At 39.6% G+C, this 18,143-nt stretch overlaps 2 protein-coding genes across 2 annotated transcripts; both read right to left on the minus strand.

Annotated features, from left to right (window-relative positions):
• Window positions 1-10,571: 10,571 nt before the first annotated feature.
• LOC147853585 (BURP domain-containing protein BNM2C-like) lies at window positions 10,572-11,869 on the minus strand. The gene is made up of 2 exons (XM_087332417.1): window positions 11,807-11,869; window positions 10,572-11,696 (listed from the first exon to the last, which is right to left on the minus strand). The coding sequence occupies exons 1-2, from the start codon at window positions 11,867-11,869 to the stop codon at window positions 10,572-10,574; spliced, it is 1,188 nt and encodes a 395-aa protein (XP_087188543.1).
• Window positions 11,870-14,667: 2,798 nt separating this feature from the next.
• On the minus strand, window positions 14,668-17,643 carry LOC147853586 (uncharacterized protein At5g49945-like). Its single transcript, XM_087331980.1, has 3 exons — window positions 16,374-17,643; window positions 15,544-15,750; window positions 14,668-15,159 (listed from the first exon to the last, which is right to left on the minus strand). Exons 1-3 carry the CDS (start codon window positions 17,565-17,567, stop codon window positions 14,932-14,934), a joined length of 1,629 nt encoding a protein of 542 aa, XP_087188106.1. The 5' UTR covers window positions 17,568-17,643; the 3' UTR covers window positions 14,668-14,931.
• Window positions 17,644-18,143: the final 500 nt, after the last annotated feature.

Consider the following 18,143-nt stretch of genomic DNA (forward strand, 5'->3'; position numbering starts at 1 on the left):
AAATAGAATCTAGTTAGTATGGTGACCTTAAAGCCTTAAATAGGACTTTGTACTTAAGTGGGTACATTCTAGATCCTCCACTCCCAAGTACGTAAATAATATAGGACTTGCATCGTTGTACCTATATTCTCCTCACACATATGCACCATTGCACATGAGATGTATATCTACCTCATTGTGGGTATTTTTGAACTTGATGTTTATTAATATAGAGAAAGTCTTTAAGCTAGACTTGTGTTAATCATCCCCCATTGTGTCGTTCATTAGTGTAACTTCTCTCTCTCTCTCTCTCTCTCTCTCTCTCTCTCTCTCTCTCTCTCTCTCTCTCTCTCTCTCTCACACACACACACTCACTCACTCACTCACTCACTCACTCACATATCACATAGTCTTCCGTTGCTCAATCACATACGTGATTAACTACTCACATAATTAGATACTAATTAACCCTTAGTTAATGACCTAATTATTAATATGGTATCAGAGTGTGTGGTTTAGCATATCCACTAAGCCCATCTTACTCGTAGTGATTGTGTGTTTGAGACGCCGACGACAAGGCCAACTCATTAGGCTCATGACCTGAAGACTACGGTGCGGGTTCAAACCCTGCCCCCGCACTACATGTTGTTAACAGTAAAAAAGCAAATGAAGATTATTGTATAATAATCCATGCTTAAGAATGGGAAACTAACGTGACTATTCATATTGTCAATTCGTTATCATTCGTGTTGTCAATGAGACAGTGAAAACTATACGAAGCATACAAAATAACTAATATACGAAACAAACGCGATCGAACATTTGGAAATACGTCAGTTTCTTACGATTCTATTGTTCTCGGTAAAATTCGAGTGGAAATCTAAAAAGGAGTTACGGAGTAGCTTTTTCGCCTCAATCTATCTCGGGGGAGAGGGCGCAATCAAAAGATTGTGGATTGGAACCGGGGCGCGGGGTGTTGGGAATTGGAATGCGCCACAAACAAACGATGGATAATTAGGATTTGAACGATGAGTAGGAGAAATCTATCGATTCGTAAGTACCACTTCGCATGAAACTGAGGCGCCAAGCCTTGGGGGACCAGGCAATTTCACGTGATACTTCCATTGGAATTGAGTCGATTTCGAGTGACTTCACCACTGGCTGGATGAGCCAGCCATACCACATTTTCACCTATCAATCTGTCGCTAATTCTATCGGTATTTAGATTTCCTTTAGTATTAAACTCCGGTCATTCACTACCATAGTAACGCTATGTAGCAAGTGTACGTGATCGAAGAAGGAAAAGCCGAAAAAGAAGACACTACATCAACATGAACACACAAATGGGTAGCTCGCTCCCTAGTGAAAAGCTAGACCGGAGCAATTTCTCATATTGGGAGTACAAGATGAACCAATACCTTGTCGGCCAAGGTTATTGGAGCTACATCAACGACGTACTTGAAAACGAACCCGACATCACAATAGCCAACTACCTAACATGGATGCAAGCAGCGAGTTGGGTCATGTATTGCTTGTCAACATGTGTCCACGATCACATGCCCTATCACATTCAAGACGCCGAGACGACTAAAGAATCATGGGAAAACTTGAAGAAAATATTTGCCATCAAAACGACCGCCTGCAAGCTTCAACTTCGGCAAGAGTTGAACAACATTCGGCAGAAGGACATATCCATGACAGATTACACCGTCAAGATAAAGAGTATTTGAGACTCTCTTGGCTCCATCAACATAAACATCAACGAAGACGAAATGGTTCAAGTATGTTTGGGCGGACTCGCACAACGGTTTGACCCAATAAGGACAACAATCTTGGCGAGAGAAAACCCGCCCTCATTTTTCAATCTCCAATCCATGTTATTGGTTGAAGAGAATCACATTAGAACAAAGAGCAAGACATCGGAAGTGACAAATGTTCGTCTTGAACTTGGAAGGTGGTTGAGGTGAAAGATGTCGTTTCGGCCAAGGTCGAGGAGGACAAGTCAATTGGAATCACGAAAGTAACTCAAACCTTCAGCAACCAAACAGAAATACTCGAGGAACCTTCAGAAGAAGGGGGTGTCAAATATGGGTATATAATGACTGTATTCACATTGTCTCATTGGACACACTAGGTTTAGGCTATTTCTTTAAATAGCGGAAAGGGCAATTACCCTAAGTCAGTCAATATTTAAATTGAGTCTTGTAACCTACTCTTGTAATTGTATTATTCTCATTGTTGACCTTGTCTTATGATTCAATTGTCTATTCTTACCAATATGTTTCTTTGTACTCGTTGAAGATCTTCAACTCAAAGAGTGTTGAGATTGTTCCGCATCTGACGACCGGTTCCAACATATGGTATTAGAGCTAGGTTCTTGTATTTAGCTAACGGTTGTCTTCTTGTCTTCATCAGCATCTCACTTTTTAGCAACCCCGGAAGATCTCTCTATTAACTTCACCTTGATAGAACAAATTCTGATTTCACTCTGGCTGAAATCTTCTGATCAACAACTCCAACAAGATCATTTTTCATCGAGGAGAAACACCTGAAAAGTTTGCACTTCACTGAGCTTAATCAATCTTGAAGTAAGCCAGTCAATTGTACTTTACTATTATGATTGTAGCCACTAGGAGTGAGACTCCCTTCTTGAACCGACCATACTTGTGCTTCATCCGGTTAGGCGACAATCGAATAGGTCATCCAACGTTATTCACTCGGTCACCGTAACCACTTGAAGCAAAGTCAGCCCCAAGAACAACCCCCATCCGTTCTTCATTCGCTATACGAAAAATGTTCGGAAAGACTAGTCGGATTTGTTCCTCTTGTTGTCGTAGCCACCCGAAGTAGGATCGACCTGGAAAAACGACACTTCTGGACCCAAATTTGTGATCGGATTTGAAATCTAAATTTGAAATTGAATTGATAGTTAAATGTGCTCAATCTGACTAGGCAACATTCGGGAAGACCAGTCGCTTTGTTCCTCCAATTGTCATAGCCACCTCGAGCAAGCTTACTACCCAATTGTCACCCAAAGTCCAATCGACTAACCAATTGTCACATTCGTGTCCAATTCGGTTAGGTAGATTGATTGTAGCCACTTCGGATAGAATCTGCCAATAGTCAAATTTGATTTGACTCGTGTCCAAATCTGACTAGAACGATATCGGGTGAGCTAGCCGGTTGCACCCCATCATTGTTCGTAGTCGACTCCAGACAAAGTCTAGTAAGCCAACATAGATGGCATCAACATCCGACTCATCAGAACCTGCGGGTAAAAAATATTGGGAGGAAGGTCATGTGTCATTCTCGCATATGTTGAAGTTCTAGAAACAATTTTGGTCACTTAAGTGTATGAATAAGGTATTACATTTTCGATGGTTGATGATTCATTACACCTTGCCAATAGGAGGTATATTGAGGGGAACAGTGCCTGACAGATCATGTGTTATGTGTGGGTTTGCAGTTGAGACATTGCATCATGTTTTTTGGGAATGTGTTGCGGCCAAAAGTTTTTGGTTTCGAATTCTTAGGTTATTAGGTCGTAAGTATGGTAAGCCATTTTCACGTGGGGTGCAGTATTTTGGGGAACGTTGGATCAGCAAAAGGCTTTTTATCATTATCATAATTCTTCATTGACTTTACAGGTAAAAAGTTTTCAAGTGTACTCTATTTCCAACTTTGTACCGGGAATCAAGTTCTTCTCGCGGTGTTATGTTTGGCAGATTGTTTCCTCTTTGGCCCTATGGGTTTTGTGGAAAGCGAGATGTTCCAAACTATACAACGATGAACAAATTCATGTGTGAATCAGGTTAAGACCTTTTGGGAATTACTGATACATACAGTAAAAGGTGAGTATGATAGTTATAAGGGTGATGGAAATAAAGCTAACCAGAAAAGAAGAAGAATTTGTAGAGTCTGGGCAGTTATTCCCATTTTGTTGGATGCAGATGATGATGTAAAGTGGAATTACGTTCCACCTCGTTGGTTGTTTCCGCCACCAGCACCGTTCTTAGTGTATACAACGTGGCAAGGATGAGTGAGGATGTTGTTGAGGGTTGAAGCAAAATTTCATGAGGACAGTTCATTCATTTTGTTTGTTGTCTATACAGGAACTTGGTGAAAATGGCGAGAGGGTTGCTGTGGAATTATTTTGAAGCAGATTTAGGTATTATAACTTTTAGAATGATGAATGAAGATGGGGAAGGAGGCAAATACAAATTTTCATGATGGTCTGAGGAGTGTATATATACAGGAAAGTGTTGAAAGTGGAGAGGATTTTGATGCAAAATGGTGAGTTGTTTTGATGTGGAAGTTTTTTTTGAAGCAAACTTATTTATTTTCAATTTTTAGAATGATGATTGAAGATGGTGGCAGAGGTAGAAGCAAGGTTTCATGAGGGTTTGAGGAGAGTGGATTCATTCTAGTATTCTTTTTGTAGGTAGAAAACTCGAGTGATGAATGGCAAGTGGAAAATGAAGTTGATTTATTTTGAAAGGATGAGTGAAGATGGTGGCGGAGGCCGAAGCAAGGTTTCATGAGGGTTTGAGGAGAATGGATTCATTCTGGTTTTTGTAGGTACAGGACTCGGGAGATGAATGGCAAGATGGTTGTAGTGGAAAATGAAGTTGATTTAATTTTGGAAGGATGAGTGAAGATGGTGGTGGAGGTAAAAGCAAGGTTTCATGACGGTTTCAGGAGTCAGAGTGGATTCATTCTGAGTTTTTTGTAGGTACAAGACTCGGGTGATGAATGGCAACAGGATCTTGATGGAAAATGGAGAGATGGCTGATGTGGAAATATGTTTAAGCACATTTATTTGTTTTTAGTTTATACAACGTTGAGAGAAGATGGTGGCGGAGGTAGAAGCAAATTTTCATGAGGGTCTGAGGGGAGTGGATTGATTAGAGAACCAATATTTTCATATGGTAGGCTCATCTGGCTCATCTGGATCATTTGGATATGATGAAATCTTACATGTAGCAGCGATCAAGGAATCATTGTGAAAGAAGATATATCACTACATGTTGAATACGATGGAATTGATGCTAGGGGCTTTGGCATGGAATCAACATTACTTGGTGATATGGACACTGGTAGGGCAACAATATTACTTAGGGAGAAGTTCACCGATATTATCTTGTATCTTGCCTTTATCTTTATCTAGAAAGATTGGCTACACATTATTCATTGTAATGTTGGATTATTTTGTATCTTGCCTTTGGCTACTTTAATCTTAATACTAATGGAGGATAATTTTTATGAAAATAAAAAAACATCCGGCTCATCAAAAATGAGTCTAAGGATGTTCAACAAGTAAAACTTCAACTTCTAGAAGGAGCAGATGCAGGACTATCTAATAGTCAAGGGTCAGATCGACCCAATCGAGACAGAAAACATTCCAAAAGGATACAAACCGAATGAGTGGAAATAACTTGATAGAGTTGTCCGAGCCACCATTCAGATGCACTTCTTGGAGTCAGTGTGCCATAATTGGAATCGGCACAATAGAGCTCAACCTTCCATGTGGCTCTACATTTGTACTACGCAATGTCTGACATGTATCTGAGCTCTCACGACCGCTATCTCAATTGGACAACTTGACGAAGACGACATCCATGTCAGCTTCTCATTAGGAGGGTGGACACTCCATAGAGGGAACCTCCTACTTGCTCAAGGACCAAAAGTACATTCATATTACCCGTTATACGTCACACTAAGCGAGGGTAACTTGTTCTTGGTTGATGTCCCCGTGTCATCACTATGGTACGGATGACTTAGACACCTTGGCAAGGTCGGCATAACACACTTATCTAGAGTCGGATATATCCCCAAACTCTCCTTCTCGGATCACCAGTTCTGCGAGCATTGCTAGTATGGCAAACAAGTCGCAACCTCATACCCTACGACCGCACTCAGTTCACTCGATTTGGTCCATTCGGACATCGGTGGCCTTATGCCACATTAGTCTCTCGGTGGTGCCTTCTATTTCGTTTGCTTCATTGACAACTTGACTAGAAAGTTGTGGGCATATCCAGCTAGAATCAAAGATCGGGTGTTCTCGATCTTCCAGGAATGGCTCGCTATGGTCGAAAATCAGTCCCGCCGAAAGCTGAAATGCCTTTGAAACAACAATGGAGGAGAATCTAAGTCTGAAGAATTCGTCAGATTTTGTCGGCAATGCGGCATCAAACGTGAATACACGACACCTCATAGTCCAGAGTAGAATGGAATTGTCGAGCAGATGAATTGGACAATTCAGGAACGGATACTATCCATCCTCCAACACTCCGAACTGTCGGATGATTTCTAGGCAAAGGCCCTACTTATGGCAGTACACATAATCAATATGTCGCCGAGTAGGCCTCTAGGAATTCAAATCCCTCAAGAATTATGGATTGGGAGTAAGTCGAAATACACAAGCTGAGGATTTTCGGATGTGAGGCATACGCCCTCATAGTGAAGGACGGTCGCCGAAAACTTGAACCGAGGTTCAAGAAATGCATTTTCCTTGGTTATGGACTAGAATGTGAGATCAGATACCGACTCTTGGACCCTAAGCACAGACAGATTGTCCAAAGTTAGGATGTAGTGTTCAATGAGTCGGATATGCATAAGATGGCCGATACGGCTATTGAAGTCTGAAGGGTAACTTTTTCCGAATTGTCAGCCCTTCATGATGGCCCAACCCATAACACGAGGTCGGCTTCATGGGTAGTCGAATCCTCTAGCACTGAATCAACACCGATCAATTTGGCGCAGCCAAATGATTCAGCTTTGGACCATATGACTCAGACACCCGATGCAACTAGCCCAATCTTACTTCAAAGATCCGAGAGACTATCACAACCGCCAAAGAGATACTCTCCTGGAATTTTCTTCACGGACATCGGTGAGCCAACGTCATACGAAGAAGCATCAACATTAGCTGATTCAACCACTTGGCATCTAGCGATGGCGTCAGAGAACAACTCCATTTGGGCAAACAAGACTTGGGACTTGGTCGAATTACCAAAGAATCGACGCGCTCTTCCGTGCAAGTGGGTCTACAGACTAAAAGAGACGTCTGATTCGACCACCCGAAAATTCAAGGCCAAATTAGTAGTGAACAGTTTCAATAAGAATATGGCGTCGATTTTGACTAAATATTTTCACTAATGGTGAAAATGACAACCCTTCGCTTATCCTCAGCGTTGTGGCAGTCAAAGATTTGGAGTTGATTCAACTAGATGTCAAAACGGCTTTTCTCCATGGTGATCTAGAGGAGGAAATTTATATGGAGCAACTGAAAGGCTTCATGGTATCTGGCCAGGAACATCTAGTCTGCCGACTCAAGAAGAGTCTTTATGGCCTGAAACAAGCACCAAGGCAGTGGTACAAGAAGTTCGATGAGTTCATCCAATCAGTCGGCTTCTCAAAGAGCGATGAGGATCACTGCCTCTTCACCAAAACAATTCGAGATGGGTCTCCCATCTTCATCATCATTTACGTGGACGTCATGCTACTCTCTGGTCGTCATGCCTAAGAGCTCACCGAACTTGTTCAACAATTGCGGTTGAAGTTTGCCATGAAGAACCTCAGTTTGACAAACATTCTAGGGATGAAGATAGTTCGGATTTGAACTCGACGACAATTGTTTCTCTCTCAAGCCGACTATATTGGACGTGTCTGAGAACGCTTCAACGTGCAATGGGCCAAATCTGCTTTGACCCCGTTCCCCATCAGCCTTCAACTCTCTTAGCGAGATTGCCTAACATTTGGTCCAATGGCGAAGTTATGAAGTCAGTATCGTATGCACCAATAATTGGCTCCTTGATGTACATGATGGTCACAACACGGCCTGACATTGCCCATGTCGTAGGAGTCATCAACAGATTTGTTCATAATCCTAGCCAATCGCATTGGAACGCAGTCAAGCATGTGTTCAGATATCTGGTGGGCACAAAAGACTATGGCATCCTATTTGACCTGAACAATACTTCAGGTGTACTTGGTTATATCGACTCGTACTTTGCCAGTTGCATGGATAGTCGAAAGTCAACAACCGGATATTGCTTCAAATTTGGCAATGGAGTAATTTCGTAGAAGTCGAAACTCCAGGAGTGCACTGCCACATCAACCACTGAGGCCAAATACGTAGCCGTGTCTAACGTGGCGAAAGAGGCCTTATGGTTTGGTCGGTTGGCGCACACATTTCAACAAGTCAACTCCGACTCGGCTCTAGTTGTCTATAGTGACAGTCAAGGTGTTGTCGCTTTGTCAAAAAATCTGGTTCAACACAACACCTTGAAACACATTGATGTGAGATATCACTTTGTTCGAGACCGGGTCATTTTAGGGAAAATCGGCCTCGAGAAAATATCCACAGTTGATAATGTCGCAAATGGGATGATCAAGTGTCTTCCGGTGGATCAATTTCGATCACTTTAGCACCAGATGGGCGTAATGAAGAATCAACCTGATTGAGTCGGACATTCAGGATGGTTTCAGACAATAACCATCAATTTGATAGTTCAATGCTTGCCTTCAACTCTTCCGACCCCGGTCGACTCGGCTTTCTATTCTCAGATTTTGCCAACTCGAACAAAGTCGACCTGTTTGACAACCTTGTATAAATCTATATTTCTTGCTCATTTGTTTTATTACAGATTTTTTGTTGTATACAACCATTACGAGGCAATGTCGAATATGGGTATATAATGGCCGTATTCACATTGTCCCATTGGACACACTAGGTTTAGGCTATTTCTGTAAATAGCAGAAAGGGTAGTTGCCCTAAGTCAATTAGTATTTAAACCGACTCTTGTAACCTAGCTCAAGGTTGTTCATTTTGTACATTGTGCTATTGTAACACTCTAAGAATAATACAGTTACACCTTGCTTGTGCCTACTCTATTGTCTTTCTTCCTTTTTTCATTGTTGATCTTGTCTTATGATTCAATTGTCTATTGTTACCAATATGTTTCTTTGTACTTGTTGAAGATCTTCAACTCAAAGACTGTTGAGATTGTTCCGCACCTGACGGCCAGTTCCAACAGGGGGAGCTTTCATGCTAAACACGGTCCGCAAATCAGGCTTATTACTGGCAACTATTGTAGTAAGATCGGCCACCATGATGAGGAGTGCCAAAAGAAAAGAAGCAAGTTGGCTTCTACAAGTCAACAAGTCGACAAGTCGACAAGTCACCAACTACACCTCAAACTCTGTTGATGGGTGGAGGGTGAAACCTAGAATGGCTTCACCCCCCTCCCAAGGGAGATTACGATAAAGAGAGAGAGAGAGAGAGAGAGAGAGAGAGAATGAAAATAAGAACAACACCAAAATGAGAGGGAAAAATTTATGTTACATTATGCCCCATGGGTAGGGTTTATATAGTACAACAGGTAACTATAACAAATAAAGAACGAGACAGGGAGGGAGTTACATTACTTACCCACTTTCTCACCTTTGTACACATGCACACAAATGTGCATGTGTTCATACACATACTCATCCTCATACACTCATTTACGCATACACATCAACCACATTATCGTGTTCCACCCCTTATGCCTCCCCGTATATTCTTACGGGTAACAAACTCTGAATTTGAAGACTACGAAGGCATGTTTGTTATGAAGCACAAAGCAAACACCATGTCGGCATCCGGTTTGGCCAACACCTCTACATTAGAAGAAGTATGGTTTGTCGGCTCCGACGCCTCCAATCACATGACATCCCACGAGCAGTGGTTCAACGATTTGCGTACGCCTCCAATCACTTAAACGGCTTAGCTGGCTTAGCCGGCTCAAGCCGGTTTGGCGAGGCTCAAGCCAAGCCGAGCCGAGCCGCTAAGCCGTTTTAAGCCGGCTAAGCCAAACGGTTTAGGCTTGAGCCGAGCCGTTGCCGATCCCTAGAGAGAAGGCCAAATTTTTATTCTCAATTTGGACGAGGTAAAATCGTCCATGTATGCCAAAGGTCTCAAAGTTGAGACGAATATCGAGTTGTGGCACAAGAGAATTGGCCACATCAACCTCCAATGGCTTCGAGCTATGCAATCGAAGGGAGTCGATTTGGAAGGTCCACAATAATAAGGTCATTGATCAAAACCAATTGCATGAAGTTAGCTTCTTTAAGCAATCCCTCAACAATCTCTATTTGATTGTCTGCAACTTACAAACATCACATTGCAAATTTACAATCTTTACTTTGAGTGCTTCTAAGCTCTTTAGTGTCTAATCGACACTTCTATATTTCTCTTTATTCTTAGTGGGTTTTCACCTCACTTTGAGGTTTCCCACTAGTAATAAAAGTGTTACTAACAAAAAGAAGAGATACGTTTGGGGTGGATTGAAACAGAAGAGAGCAAATAATGTCCATTTTAGACAGCCATAGAAGAAAGAGAGAATTATATTGTCTTTTTTAATGATCAAGATGACACATAATGATGTTAATTTACATCATCCATCCATCAATTGCATTTGTATTACAATCATTAGTAGGTTTGAAAAGTAGACAACAAAATCATTGTAAAACACACACATAACTATGTTGCAACAAAAAAGCAAAGACTTTAATACAAATAATCAATTTTAAAGGCAAACTTAGGTAGACTATACATAAGGTGTCCAAACGAAGTGATTGTGAGGAATCCAATGGCAAATCCCTTTTCCATTGTTTGGATATGTGTGAAGTTCTCCAAAGGCAGGGTGGTTGGTATTCCATGCGGAGGTGTTATGGTGACAAACCACCAATGCATGTCCTTGCGCTTCTTTAAACGAGACACTTAATACAGAGGTTGATGTTGTTGTATGACAACCGTAAACTAAGTATGGGTAGACTAAGTTATGGCATGTAGTTGTGGCAACATCCTTAAGATTTCTAGTAATGTTCACTATCTCATTTATAGTAACTTGGTGCCGATTTGAATAATCATAGTGTTCAACATTTTCTAAATTAGGTGTCCACACCATAACCTTGTTGCCTAGCGTTCTAAAGACAAAGTCCACCATTGATTCAATTGATGTAGCACATTGCATTGTGTCTCCACCCATATTTGATTTGTCACAAAATTCAAGTGTTTGAGCCATGTTGTCTGCCATGGATGAGTTGATGGGAACATTGAGAAGGGAGAGCAATTTAAAGAGATTTTTTGAGTCAAAGGGAAACATGTTTGCTAAAGATTGAGGAAGAAATCCTTGGCTATTGTGAATGTTATTAGAAATGAGAGGAAAGGAAATTTGATCACCCACAACAAGTTGATGAGGATGAAAGAAAGTTTTAATGGTTGGCTTATACATATCTTCTTGCTTCAAAATGAAGGATGGTCTTGACTCATTTTCTTTCAAGTGGGAGTCATTTATACGTTGCATTGTTTGTTGATTCTTATTAAGCATTGTGGTTTGCATATCATGAGATGTGCCATCTTTTAATATAGGAAGTTGTGTTCCCTTGCAATTCTTTTCATATTCATAAAAAAATTGATATACACATGTGCTCGCTGGAGGTCCTCCGGAAATATTACTGTTTGCACAAACATTGAGATCAACTTGAGTGCATAAACACAAGTTGTGGTTTATTTGAGAGATGCACACAAATGATTTTCTCATAGTCTCCACATCAACGCTCAATGGGGATGCGAGCATTGTAATGGGCTTGGGAGGTTCTAAATTTGGAAACTTGAGTTCCCAATGTTCTCTCCAACCTAATAGTGCATCTGAGGTTGTCATCCATTGAGCCTACATAATAATACACAAACATTGATATATTTCTCCCAAATATAAAAGTAAATGAGAACTTTAACATGTTCACAATTAAATCTGGTTAACTAATAATACAATTTACCTACCAAAATAGCAAGCAAAGTATATGTCATTCCATTGCAAGGGGTCATTATTCTATTTAATGCCATCTATGACCTTTGTACCTTATGTTTTTGTTGTCATTTCCTTGCCTTTATATTGTCCATTGTATACAGTTTCATTGCATTTCCTTCAATTGTCATGGAGTTAGGAGGAATATAGATACACTTCTTTATTCTCCTTGGATTGTTGATACATCAACTTTATGTGAAGTTAGCTCTAAATTTGGTAAAGAAGAAAAGATTGTCAATTAATGTTCTCTTGGTAGTTTTATCACAAATGTGGTTTTGTAAAGTAAAATATTGGATTGTTCTTTATGACCAAGAAAATGAGGTTATTTACACATTGTAATATGGACAACAATACTTAACAAAGTAAAAGATTATCTAACAAATTTGTTCCTCTTCTAAAGGTTTTGAATACATGATTGGTTGCCGGTTAACACGACCCAAGTCACTTTGAGACCTTTCTATTAGGTTTTGTAGATAATATAAGGTTACAACAAATATTGTGAAAATGCATATATGCATTATTTTCGTTCTCATTGAATTAAACATATGCTCAACAACACAAAGCAAAACAAAACAAACATGGATACATAGACAATAATCAACATTTTTTATTATTATAAGCTAGAGACAATTTGGTTTGTTAGGAGTTTGATTTATGATAACGTATTGTTGAACCCAATATTGAACAAACCACATCTTGATGTGTGCAAATAGATGGACATATACTTTGTAATCTTCTTAGCCCTAATATGGTAACAAATGTACGACAGATGTCAGAGGGATCTAGAAACTCATCAATAGTTAAAGAATTAGATGAGTTTCAATCCAAAGTCTAATTGAAGACACGTCCATTCTAACATGCCTACGTGGAGATTCAATTCAACATATTTACAACTAAATCACCTAACTCAAGCCTAAAGCTTCAATTGTTGTGCTCATTCACTTCATAATTATTATTCAAAGTATATTTTTAGGATTGTGAGTTTTTAGTCAACGGTCTCTTCCCTATGAAATATAAAATAATATTCTAAACTTTGATGTGTTCCATTGAGTATTATTGGCTTCTGTCACTTAGGTTGTGTTGGTCATTAGGTTTATAACATAGTCTATTTTTACTTTTCGCTCAGGATAACTTTGGTGTACTATAAATTTGTATCAAAGAGGAATTGAAGCTCATGAATATTTCACATTGGGATTCAGAACAAATAGGAAAGTTTATTATCGTTAGTTATCATGCAAGCTTGCAATGGGAGAAATTTGCATATCATGTGAGTAGAATATAGCTTTGATGACTTTCAGAGAAAATTATAAATGTTTCTTGTATATGTAGCTTGCTCTAGTTGAAATTATAAGTCTAGCCCCAATTCCAGATTCTTAGCACATACCATGAACAAATTAGAAATTGCGAGTGACACTCTTTTAACAAATGTGAAACACATACATTCAAGAGTTGGAACCTCATCTCTACCTATAAACAAAGGGTGGGTCGCGTGGTTCTATAAGATGATTATGAGTTGAATGAGGTTGATACTAGTGTTGGGATCCCACAATCACATTTCTTCACCTTTTGGCTATGACAATATGCAATATATATTTTTATAGGTTTAATATTCGAATACATCGTCTACATTTCCACATCTTAACCTAATTTCTTGCATGTGGGAATATCTCATCGAAGAGAACAAGGGGGTTGGGTTGGGTTGCATGTGTCACCTTGGTCCTTGCACTACAACCAAGGTCACATATGCCCCTTTTGCAAAATCTCCAAGATATCAAGAAACATATGGATAGATTGCTTGCAAGATGGACGTGTGCACATAGAGAAAATGAAAGGGATAGAGAAATATTAGGCCATATTTTTAATCAACAACCATGAAAGGCTAAAGCCCTCCACACAAAATAGACAACCACCTAACATAGATCTAAGTTTGAGTACTATTGCAATTGCATTGATACTCAATATTGGGAAAATAATTGGCAATCATTGGCTCATGCCCAAAATCACATGTAGACAAACAACCATGCCCAATAGAGTTAAGCATGCCATCACATTCATGGCACACTCAAGACACATTGAAAATAGAAATTGAGGGTTGGAAGAGTTGAGCAAAAAAGAAAAATATGCAACCTATGTTGCCTTAAATGTAACAAAAACAAAGGAATGTGTACCTTTGGAATGCCTTGCATATCAGGACATCAAGAATAAATTTCATGATTTACTCCAAGGTTTTACTAGCTTTGAAGATATTCGAAAGAGGATGGAACAAGTGTCAATGACACCAAGAATGTTCTTTCCTCATCTACTTAACAAAACAAAACTCGTGGAAGATCTACATCGTGAAACTAGAAAATAAGATAGTTTACAATTTCAGCAAATCCCCATATATCTACCTTGGTTGGGATAGTGCTTTGTAAGGATTGTTTGTCCCATAAGGCATTTTGGCAATACACCACATCCTCTCTTGTAAATATATTGTCTTGCATTGGTGTCTCTTCATCATGTTCTATGCCACCACTTCATGCATAGCTCCTCCCTTCATAGATCAAAATTTATAACTATAATGTTGTGAACCATAGCTTAAAAGTTAACTTTGCGTTTCAACTTTGGTTTGCACGAGTCTTTACCTTGCTTATTTTTGCCCCAACTTCCACATATAAATTCTAGGAGGGCCATATATTTGTGAGGGTGTATCTCAAAGGATCAAAATCAATATGAACTCCAGTGACTCCATTGCAATTGAGAACTCGAGGCAGATTCCTATGTTACCAAATATCAAAGCAGCTTAAAGAGAACCTCACCAAAACAAAGAAATGTCACCAAATAGTAAAACTCCAGAAAAGCTCCATGAAACTCTAGGAAAAGTTGTGTGCATATAGAGCAAAGTGCTGCTTAATGAAAAGAAGCATTTCAAAATGCCCTTATAAAATACTATGGTATTGGCGGGACAAAGCAAAACCTGGCCTCCTTGGATGTTCTCAAAACAAAAAAAAAGGTGTTGTTGGCATAACAATAAATTTCCCAAACATAAATCAAATATACCATAACTCAAACCCAAGAAACACAAAATATGAAACAATACACACAAAAATAACGTGTGTATCTAAGCTCTAGACACTTTAATCTTGGGCATGGCTTTCTTCATCTGACGCAGTCTCTCCTTCTCTTCTCTCTTGCGGAGTACTTCCGTAGCAATTCTGGACTCAGAATTTTCAAGTGCTTTCCTTCTTTCTTCCTTCCTCTTTTGCAAGGCTTCCTGACGAGCACTCTGGGCTTCTTTGAACGCTTCTTGAGCTACTTTTGCTCTTGCTGAATCAGCCTTTGAGCGAAGCTATAATATACAAACAAGGATGCAAATTTAGTTTGCATCAGAACATCAGTCGCTCAATCTTTAACATAATATATATGGTAAAAAAACTTTTGAACACCACCAAACTTTTTCTTTATTTCCCTTAATATCCCTGAGTTTTCATTATTTCCGTAAAGTCATTCCTTCAAAGCAACTATATGTGCTATTTGACCAAGTTATTGGTCAAGTCATCCCCTTTCCCCAAGTCTCTTATCGCTCAAATATATGAATGTTATTTGCAATATTATGTGGTGAATTCATCCATTTTATCTGTTCCAATGGTTAACCAAGGACATCTGGGGAAACAGTGGAAACTTAGGGGTATTTCAAAGTTTTTTCATGCATATATGTGTAATCATTACTCACCTGTGCATTCAGCTTGTATCGACCAACAAGGTCAATATAGTAAGGTACTAGTGCGATCAGACGAGACATATCTGCCATAGCGTGGATTGATGGCAGAGTAAACTTGAACTGAAGTATCTTCTTATGTGAACCAATGGGAAATTCATCTGTAAAATGTAGAGATACAAAATTGCTTCCATATTTTTGAAAAGCTTTCTCACCAAAAACCTGATCATAACAAGGAGTAGTTAGTCCAGGAAATGGTGCATACTTATCACATATCTTATTAGCCTGCGTTGAAAGACAGGCAATGGCTTACATATTATATATTGGTCCTACTCTAATTTGAATGGATTTCTAATGGAATATGAATTGGTTTCTACTTCAATCTCTCATCCAATCTGAGTCAGTTTCTAATACGATATGCATTAATGTCTAGCCCAATATGCATCAGTCTCTAATTCAATATCACTATAAAAGAAATAAACAAAAGAGATCATTAACTATATTGGGGGTTGCAGAACCTTGTCCAATCGAAAACCAAGTTATATTGCAATATGTTGTTTGATACCATCCACATATTGATTTCCAAGATAAGACATTAAAATGTTGCCTTAATGTACACCCCATATTTTGTATTGTTATAAGAAAAAATGATCCATCTTTCTCATTATGTGAGAAGACCATATCTAATAATTGACAATCTAAAACAAAGAATAATAATAAATATTCATTAATTAACACACAATTGCATACTGCAAATTCCCTTGATTCTTTTACTTAATATCCATGAGAAGAGCTAATCTACCAAACAAACAAAAGGAACAATATCACTTAGCATAAGACCATACCTGATCAATAACAGCATCAGTGAGAAGATCAATCCCTAATTCTCGCGATTCTGAAATAAAAACAAGTTCTTCCGATAATCCTTTCCGTTGTTGAGACTGAACTGGAGCAAAAGTCTGAATATCTCTCCACTCTTTCACCATTGCTTTCACATTCTTCTTTCTAACCAGAGCAAATGTTATAGGCTCCATATTCTCATCATTCATAAATACATCAACAGTGATTTCATCTTTCCTGGGGCTTATGAAATACCACATACAAGCAATAAGATCGTGTCTACATTGTAAATCCATGGTGGCTAGAAGACCTTTGCAAAATCTTCTTCCACTGGCATAGAATTTGAAGAGATTTTGGCCTTCTTTGATAAGGAGAGGTGAATCTGCTTCTGGTCCCGTTCCGAGGAGACTGAAATTCTTCTCAAAGATGCAATCTTTGCTTGCAAATTGTGCGGCCCAAGCAAGAACAATCTTCTCGTTCTCTTTTTTTCCAAAGAAGTAAGCTATGGCAAAAACGATAAGAAAACATATACAAGCTATCTCAAGGATGTAGTTCCGAGGATCAATTCTGCTTTGCACATTCTTTGGATCTTGATTTGAAACTTCAGAAGACAGATCTGATGGAGAAGAAGAAGAAGAGGATGATGATGATGACGCTGAAGAAGAAACTGTTTCTTCTTCTTGTTCAGGTAAACCTTCGAACTCGTCTTCGTCCCAATATTCATGTCTCTTAGTTGCTGCTGGGGCTGAAGGTGAAGATGAAGGTGCAGAAAAAGTCAGAGTCTCATGGGTCTGAGAGCTCAGCGATGGTGTCTGATCAGAAGTTTCTATAGCATCTTCTGCTGCACCTATTTGTCCTCCTTTAACTTCTTCGTCTCCTTCTGTTTCGATCAGTGACGAACGAGAAGGAGGGCCTCGATCCGTTTCGAAACCAGATTTTCTGTGAAGAGAAGGAGGGGGGGGAGGGGTAGAAACCATGGAGAGAGGTTCTTCGTCTGCTTCTTCGGATTCATCGCCGAAACCTTCGAAGTCTGGGACGGAGGAGACAGCGATGGCGAGGGCGGAGGTGCGAGCGATCTCTTGACCTAGAAGGGAGAGGATGGATACAAGAGCGATCCACCACCAAAGGCGATCCATACCTGGGAGGAAGAAACCCTTCAGGAGCCATTGCAGAAAGCTTCGACGCCCCGAATTCGCCATAGCCACGAGCTCTCTGCGAATCTCTTCTTCTTCTTCTTCTTCTTCTTCTTCTTCTTCTTCTTCTGCTTCTATTGCTACTGCTACTGCTGCTGCTTTTTTTTTCTTTATCTTTTTGTTCAGAATTTTGGCGAAAAAACGAAACCTCAAAACATGCCCCTCATTCTCTGGCCTGAGTTTTACTAAATTTCATATAATGCCCCCCCATCTCTTTCTTTGCACTTTCACTTTCTCTTCTGTGTTTTTGTCCGATGAGGCCCATACCAGACCTCTTCCTTGGCTTCAAATCTTATCCTGCCTTCAATTCGGATCATCCCCATTTCGGAAAAGAAACGTTCTAGAGCCTTCTATGTAAAGCTACCAAGAATCCCTGATCTTCAGAGGAGTCGTATGATATGAATGTGGATCGTTTTCGAAGTCTGGTCTTTCCCTACAACAATGGAGCTGCTTGTAAAGCAGTTATGTCGTGGTTTCATGGTTTGGTTTTGGCCCTAACCAAACCATTGTCATTTACGCATTTCAATCAAGGATGTCGCCTGCTCTCATCGGTTCATGCATCGATGTTTGGAACAAATGTCC

This window comes from Azolla caroliniana, unplaced genomic scaffold (assembly GCF_043228905.1).
Source record: "Azolla caroliniana isolate FFs.n. ecotype wild unplaced genomic scaffold, voAzoCaro1.0.p SCAF_16, whole genome shotgun sequence".
In the NCBI taxonomy this organism is placed as follows: domain Eukaryota; kingdom Viridiplantae; phylum Streptophyta; class Polypodiopsida; order Salviniales; family Salviniaceae; genus Azolla; species Azolla caroliniana.